This window comes from Melanotaenia boesemani, chromosome 11 (genome assembly GCF_017639745.1).
Source record: "Melanotaenia boesemani isolate fMelBoe1 chromosome 11, fMelBoe1.pri, whole genome shotgun sequence".
NCBI classification, from domain to species: Eukaryota; Metazoa; Chordata; class Actinopteri; order Atheriniformes; family Melanotaeniidae; genus Melanotaenia; species Melanotaenia boesemani.
In genome coordinates, this window is record NC_055692.1 from 2,639,968 (window position 1) to 2,648,601 (window position 8,634).

General features: G+C 40.4%; 1 protein-coding gene across 1 annotated transcript in view; it reads right to left on the minus strand.

Moving 5' to 3' along the window:
- Nucleotides 1–6,278, minus strand: part of LOC121648664 (ectonucleoside triphosphate diphosphohydrolase 2-like) — a 13,637-nt gene extending 7,359 nt beyond the window's left edge. Inside the window, exons 1-3 of the mRNA XM_041998917.1 lie at nt 6,110–6,278; nt 1,575–1,692; nt 1,123–1,273 (exon numbers count right to left, since the gene is read on the minus strand). Of these exons, the coding sequence (XP_041854851.1) occupies nt 1,123–1,273; nt 1,575–1,692; nt 6,110–6,223 (383 nt within the window). The 5' untranslated portion in view covers nt 6,224–6,278. The remainder of the gene's footprint in view (nt 1–1,122; nt 1,274–1,574; nt 1,693–6,109) is intronic.
- Between the last annotated feature and the right edge of the window lie 2,356 nt (nt 6,279–8,634).

The window sequence follows — 8,634 nt, forward strand, 5'->3', positions numbered from 1 at the left end:
AACAGCTTTTAATCCCAGTATAAACCAGTGTGTAGCAGCTTTTAATCCCAGTTTAAACCAGTCTGTAACAGCTTTTAATGCCAGTATAAACCAGTCTGTAGCAGCTTTTAATCCCAGTATGAACCAGTCTGTAGCAGCTTTTAATCCCAGTATAAACCAGTCTGTAACAGCTTTTAATCCCAGTATAAACCAGTCTGTAGCAGCTTTTAATCCCAGTATAAACCAGTGTGTAACAGCTTTTAATCCCAGTATAAACCAGTGTGTAGCAGCTGTCAGACTGGGAGGTAAAATGATGTAAAATGAATGTATGAATAGATTTAGCAGCATAAAGGTCGACCAGAAGAAGAAAGCAGAATTTATTACTAACAGAACTTTGTAGAAATAACACACAGACCAACAGTGACCAAACCTTTTCTCATCTCATCGTTCTCTCAAGTCTTGGCTTTCAGGAGAAAAATATTGTTACTGAAACAAACACACAACAGAAACTATTTCCATGTTTCCACTTTTTCCTCATTTCCAGTTATTCCTGCTACTATTTACCTGCTATCCTCACTAAACCAACTCCAGCTCAGCTGCTTTGTGGCGCCACCGTGCATCAGAAACGTCTTCTTGGCTTTATTCCAGCCATAGAGGAGCATTATTTTTCTTCTTTTCACACACACATAGAACTTTCTGCTCACTGGTTGATCTTTGGCTGCTCCTGATTGGACGTTACCGTCAATCTAAGCTCTCTGATTGGTGGAAAGTCTGACAGGAAGTGGCTTCATCATCATGTCCAGGTCTAAATAGAGGTCTCTTAGCAACATAGTAGTGATGGTGATGTTTTTATGATGAAATGTGATAAATAATGCTGTTATCATGGATCATTGTGGATTTACCAGATAGAGTCTCTGAATAAAACTACAGTTAGTGGCTGGATTGTAAACCTCCTGGACGGGATAGAAATGCCTGGAAAACTTTCCATCACATTTACCCCACAGAGCTACACACCACCGTGGAACACTGATGGTGATGTGTGCGGTTGCGCCCGGTGGAACCAGAAATCTGCTGGAGTTTTAAGGGTTAAATTAGAGACTCAGATCAGGGTAAGGTCCCGTGTGAAGGAAAATTTAGACTAACTCCAGGAGTCTCATTCCTGCAGTGGCACCCAAGCAGAGCGGAGTTTGGTGGTGTCGGGATTTGGGAATGACTTCTTTGGCTTTGTCCAGACAGGCTTCCAGACTCTTTGCTGCACCACCATGTTTGCCTGCATAGCTGGAGATCCCTGGACCTGGACGAGAAGAAGACAGACGTTCTGCTTAGAAAGGAACTCAACATGACCTTCACGAAAACCACATTTTCCTGTCAAACAGATGTGGGTATCCAAGGAAATCATTAAAAACAAAGCGAAGTAAGAACAAGGAACAACTGATGATGACTCAGCTGTCTAATGAGGAAGCAAACAACCAGAGAGTCTTGCACAAGACGGAGCGAAGTGTCCTCACCATCAGGATCAGTTCAGAGAAGTTTTAATTCAAAATAATTTGATGTTATATCTAAGAAATGTTGTGCTTCTTCGAGTGAAAACTTGCCCTTTACGTCACACTCGCTGTGCTGGGTGACGATGCCTGTTCCATTTTGCTTATCAGCCGGCCATTTGTAGACGTACATGGAGGTGTGAGATGACCCTGCATCCAGAACGATGCCATACTAGAGAAGACAAAGTATTCAGAGTAAGAAACACATCGTTATTCTGTAATTAACTCTGTTACGATCAGGAAATGGACTGCATTCTCAGATAACATATAAACTGTTAATGAATGTCATTTTTATTTCTTCTTTGTTATCCAACTTGTGTGCAGAGGTGGACTTCTTTATCTTTACCCAAGCTACCGAAAGACCAGATAAAATATTCAGTCAGCTTATTACAGGGATCGTGTTTTCTTTTTTAACCGTGTTAAATTAATATATCTATAAAGCACTTGTATTTAACAGCAAAGCTGTGGGTAAAAGTTACAGAAATACACAAGAACTAAAGAAATGATAATAAAAGAGTTCATAAGGTCACAGTCAACATCTTTTTAGCTTTTCCCTAGAAAGGCAGAATTAGTTGTTTTCTGATTTGCTGGCTAGTAAAGGTTAAATAAATAACTTTTAAAGAGCTTGTTTTAGAGCTGCAACATCAAAGGCTTCATCACCAAATCATTTTAAAGTGAAACTGAAAGCAAACTGGTTTTAAATTCTGGTGATGAGCTCTGTTTGACTCGTAGCAGTTAACAGTCATGTAGAGGCTTGTTGCAGCAGCTGGAGGACTCAGTGCCTCCGAGTCCGGTGGAGGCTGGTCCAAGGTCTATTCAGGGATTTACTACTGTGCTCACAAGGCTCACGTCAAGTTTTAAAGCTTCGACCCATTTTCACACCCAAATCTTTCATCATGGCTTTCTCATGTGGGACCGGAGAGGAGGCGGTTCTGCTGGTGCTGTGAGGCCTGAACATCATGACTTCAGTCTTGTTTACGTTAAAGATTTGGGGCCGTCCATGTCCTGATGTCTCTGTCCACCTCCTGATGTCAAGGAGAGGCTGGACAGAGCAGGCTTCGTCCATCTCCTGATGTCTCCGTCCATCTACTGATGTCAAGGAGAGGCTGGACAGAGCAGGCTCCGTCCATCTCCTGATGTCAAGGAGAGGCTGGACAGAGCAGGCTCCGTCCATCTACTGATGTCAAGGAGAGGCTGGACAGAGCAGGCTTCGTCCATCTCCTGATGTCTCCGTCCATCTCCTGATGTCTCCGTCCATCTACTGATGTCAAGGAGAGGCTGGACAGAGCATGCTCCGTCCATCTCCTGATGTCTCCGTCTATCTCCTGATGTCAAGGACAGGCTGGACAGAGCATGCTCCGTCCATCTCCTGATGTCTCTGTCCATCTCCTGATGTCAAGGAGAGGCTGGACAGAGCAGGTTCCGTCTGTCCAGCCTCATTCTCAAACTGAAAACTCTTGGACTTGGTGATGCCATTTGCAAATGGATTTTAAACTTTTCAACTTGCAGACCACAGAATGTCAAAGTTAATGGTTGTGTCTCTGATGAACTTTATGTAAGCACCGGCTCCCCACAAGGTTGTATTTTAAGTCCTTTGTTTTTCACTTTGTACACATGTGACTGTGCTGCTACACATCCTAACACACTGATTGTCAAATATGCAGATGACACCACTGTAATCGGTCTGATCAGTTTAAATGATGAATCACGTTACAGAGCAGAGGTAGAAAATGTTGTTCGCTGGAGTGAAGAGAAAAACCTTGTTCTGAACTCTTCTAAAACCTGGGAACTGGTTATTGATTCGGTGTAAGAACAACGAGCCTGTTGTCATTTATGATTCTGAGGTACGAATGGTTGATAAATGTAAGTTTTTGAGTGTCACGCTTTCCAAAGATCTGAGCTGGCAGTCAAACAGTAGTAACACTGCTAAAAAGGCTCGCCAGCGTCTCTTCTTATGGAAATTAAGGGAATTCACTCAAAACAAAACTATTCTTTTAAACTTTTATCGGTGTGTTATGGAAAGTCTTCTTACCAGCTCCATCACTGTGGGGTTTGTTAATCTCACTGTGAAGAAAAGAAAACTTTAAACAGAGTGGACGACAGGCTGTGACCTGCCAGTCCTGGAGGACATTTACAAATCTAGACTCTTAACAAGAGCTCTACAGACCATCAACGAGCCCTCTGGCCACCTGCTACAGAGATGTTCCACTTCCTGCCCTCAGGGAAACCATGTTATTAAACGCACCACATCTCGTCATACTAAAAGTTTTTTTCACAAGCTGTCATGACTTTGAACAATGTATGTTGAAATACCTCAAACATGCACCTTACTGTTTTAGTTTCCTCTTTACTGCTGTTTATTTACAGTGTTTTTATTGTTTCTTGGTTTTATGTGTTTTAGGATGTGTCCATGTTGTGTTTTTAGGCTTGTGTTTTGTATGTTTTGTCTGTTAAATGTTGAAACTGAACTTTGAGCTCTTTGTAACTTTGCTCTTTTCTGCAAATGGAAAATAAACTGAACTGAACTTAACTGAACTGAACTGAACTGAACTGAACTGAACTAAACTGAACTGAACTGAACTCAAGGAGAGGCTGGACAGAGCATGCTCCAATGAGCCTCACAGACAGAAATAAACCTGCATGAAGATGAAAGGAAATAATGTGTTTTTGGAACGTAAATAGAATTGTAAGTAAGTAGAATTGGTCCATGAATGGAGCCTTGCGGTGCACCCCCGGGCAGGACAGCAGAGGTGGATGTAAAATCATCAATGCTGACATAAAAACCTCTATCGAAGAGACCAGAGCAGAACTAGGGACGGAGGGACGGACATATTGATACCCTGAAGTCGATAATTTGATAATGTGCCAGTCATAATATCTGATTTAATACTAATTTGAAAATCTAAATATGACTGTGTTAATACAAAACATAACGTTTATTTTCAAATACTGAGTTTTCTAAATGACTTGTGAAACCACCATCATGACAGTGGTAGTCTGTCGGATGTCATGCTGTCATGTTTTAATATTTAACTGGTTTAACCCTCCTCAAGCTATCGTTAGAGTTTGCACTCCCATTTGCAAGTCAGTATTTAAATGCCTGTAGAATTGTAAGCAGATAAGATAGAGCAATAATTCTCTTTGCATAACAACCGTTTCACATCACACATTCAACATGTCCCACAGACCTGCTTCCTTCCCTCACTGGGTTTTTTTTGTTTTGCAATAATGATATTAATAGACTTTGTAAAATTGTGTAATTGGAACGATATTGATGAAAAGAGGCCATAAACTAGTGGTATCGTATCAACAGGAAACATTTTGGTCCTTAAGCTGAAGCATTGGGTTTATTTTACTACATGTTTAAATAATGAGATGATGATAATGAAGTGCTTCATTATAAAGAAAGCAAATTCAACTAAATTACAATTTAAATAAAAAAAAGAAAGAGAGGTGCAGATAAAAAGTAAGAGAGGTGGAGAAAGGAATGAACAGATCCAGGCCCTACCTACATCATGTGCTCTAGTTTCTATGTGAAACGTCTGCAGCTATGGATCAAACGGACGAGGACTTTTTATTCTTGCTGAATTTTTATATTTAACCATTTCATGGATCTTAATCTTGTGTCTGACAGCTGAAAAACAAGTTGTTTGATTAAAACTACAGATATTATATGATTAAAGGTTGACAACTGGTAAAAAAAAAAAAAAAGTAAGTGGACGGCCACATGGCTGGTTGGCCTTGGGTCTAAAATGACTAAATTCACCCCTGCTCGTGTTGGCTTTGGTGTGTCGGGGGACTTGCGTCAAGGATGTGGTTAACTTGACTTTACTTATTCACATGTTTGCTGTTAAACACTCAGAACAAAAGTCATCACCTCCAGTTGCTCACACCTTCTGTAAAGACTCAGAACATCAGCTTCCCTTCAAGTCACTTAAGATCCACATACAGATGCCTCAAAAAGTCTTTACATTCATAAAAACCTTAGATGGTTCTGTTCTCCACACCTGCCTCCGCCTGCCTTCATCCCTCAGTGCTCATCTGCACAACTTCTTTTGCAGAAAACCTGTCAGCCTCTGAAATGAGGCAGACAACCCACACAATGCCACAAGATTTCACTCCAAGATGCAACCAGCTCAGAGACAGACGAACAGGCTCAGATGAGAATTTACATCATAACCAGGCCCACTAACCTCTCTGCCTTCCACCACTTCAGCCTTCCGCGCCTCTGTGGTTGTGGTATCCAACATTTAGCAAATCATTTTAAGTCTTCAGCATTTGAAAAGACCATTTAATGAAGAGTTGATGATGAGGGTGAGCAGGACTCACACCAATACACAGAAAATGAAATTTGATTCATCAAATATCTGAATAACAGGAATTTCCTCTGGAAATGACAACGTCCCCATGTTTTAACTGTAAAGTTGTTTTTAGAGTAAAAACCACAAACAAACCTCATAAACACATAAATTCATCCATGCATAAAAAAATCTTTAAATAAATATAATTCACACTCAGCTTGATTACTTTTCATTTTTGCGCCATTTCAGACGATGCGTGAAAGATTAGATTGTTTTCTTTTATAATACCATGTTGTCCGGAGGCGTCTCCATCTGCTTTGTAGGAAGGACCACCAGCAGAATCCCGACCAGAGCCAGGACCAGCAGCAGAACGGAGCAGACGGCTTGGCTCCGGAGACCCATGGCAGACCCGCAGATTTGCGTGACAAGCGCTTATTTGCCTCTTCTCATTCAGCAGAGCGCGTGTCACTGATGTGGATGTGATGTTCCGCTTCCTCTTCTCACCCCACATACGCACACACAGGCGCGCGCCCACAAACGCCGCGTGCAGACTTCATCATCAGAAGCTTCAGCAGAAAATTCAGAGAAACTTAGTTTCTTTTTTCTGCTTTAGAGACTCACAAAAACGCAAATGTTATTTCTTTATTTGATCTTATTTCGAATTAAAAGTCAAAATTTAATTAAACAAAATAAATATTACTCGTTTTTCTTCATAAATCATATAAAACTGCTGCTCTGTTTTTTGTGCTTAATCATCTTGTTAGAGAACAAAATGTGTAATAAAAACACAGAAAAGATGTACGTGCGCTTTCAGAAGTTTAGAGAAAGTCAAGTTAAGTTCATATATATATATATATAGCCTATATATATATATATATATATATATATATATATATATATATAATTTCCCCAAAAACATATTCCTTTGGGGTTAGTAAAGTTTTCTTTATTAAATTTAATTTCAGTAGTTTATTTCTTGTTTGTTTGTTTGTTTTCTGGTACCTTAGAAACACGTGGCTTATTCAGATCAGATCTGGAGAAGAGGTTTTTAATCTCAATGAAGTTTTGTTAAACAAAGCGGAAACAAAAATAAAATGATATCCCGGATGTGACCAGTAGATGGCGATGTTTCTCAATCTGTACCGCGAGCTGCCTCCAGGGGCCACAGAAAGAAAAGATGAACAGAAAAGCATCATTAACTACACTGTGCTGCAGATACATTAGATGTATAAAATACTGTGATGTTGTTTGTGGCGCCCCCCAGAGGTCAGTAGTGGGACCAAGACTCTGGTTTTTATACATAAATGATAAAGGTAAAGTCTCAAACATACTTCAGTTTGTTTTGTTTGCTGGTGACGGCAGTTTTCTCTGTGCAGGGAGAACTTTCAGCAGCTCATTGATGAAATCACCTTGAATAAATTTTAAAAAGTGGTTTGATAAACATTAAATTTGGAGAAAACAAAGTTTATGTTGTTTGGTAATCCTAAGGGGATGAGTGAAATAAAAGTATTGATAGAAGGTGGAGAGAGTTAAAGAAATGAAGTTTGTGGCTGTGATGATCGACTACAAGATCAGCTGGAAACCACACAATCGATATGTTCAAGCTAAATTATACAAAAGTATTTCAGTCCTCTGTAAAGCCAAATATTTCTTAAATATGAAAACATTACATGCTCTATGTTGCTCATTTATTTTACTATATTTGACCTACTGTGTGGAAGTTTTGGGCAACACTTACAAACCCTCACTCACACTTGCACACTCCAGAAAAGAGCCTTCAGGATGGTTCATAAGTCCAGTTTCCAGGACCACATGTGTACTTAAATCCCTGTTCTGGTAGAATTTCAGTCTGTTCTGCTAATGTACGAAGCCAGAAACAACCAACTACCAGATAACATTCAGAAGCTCTTCACAGACAGAGAGGAGTCCAGAGGAACCTGAACTTTAGAAGCAGAGCGTTGGAACAACCATGAAGAGAACGTGCTTCTCAGTCACTGGTGTGAAGGTTTGGAATAAACTCAGAACTGAAGCAATGTGCCAACGTGGGTTTAAAAAAAGGCTCTGATTCAGAAGTACAGGGCTGGAAACCTGTGGTTGTAAATGGGATCGTGCATGTGAGTGCTCTGAGGGTGTGTAGTGATGCTGGAGGGTAGATGTGTGTGTGGATGCAGGTGTTGATGTGGGGGTTGATGGAATGAGGAAATTACAGCGTTAAAATTTATTATGAAAATAATATTAAATTACTTTTCAGACATGTTAGCCGGATTGTGTGTGTGTTCTGTGTGTTGCTGTGAGTGTGTGAGTGGGGAAATGCGTCTTTACATATAGATGGGTGTATGCATGGTGGGTAGAGATTTATTTATAAACTATATATATTTATTTTATGCATATGTATAAAGTTTTAAATCATTGTTAGATTGTTCTCTTTTTGTGCTGGTATGTATTGTGTTTGGTACAACGATGTTGCCATGTCAGGAATATATCAACAATAAACCCCCTTTTATAATCACTTAATCAAACATAAGTATAAAAATATAAATAAAATAAACATCTGGCTTGATGCTGCTGTGAGGAACAATATTTTGGGGATCCGTCCACATCTGGAGCTGGCCCATGCATGACCACAGCGAGCAGCTTCACAGGAACCGCCCCGATCATGGTATGCCAGGGTCTCCACCACAGCCATAGGGCTGCAGTGCAGGACCTCATCCATCCACGTCATGGTATGCCAGGGTCCCCACCGCAGCCATAGGGCTGCAGTGCAGGACCTCATCTGTTCAGACAGGCCAACGCAGCAGCAGCAGCCCTGCAGA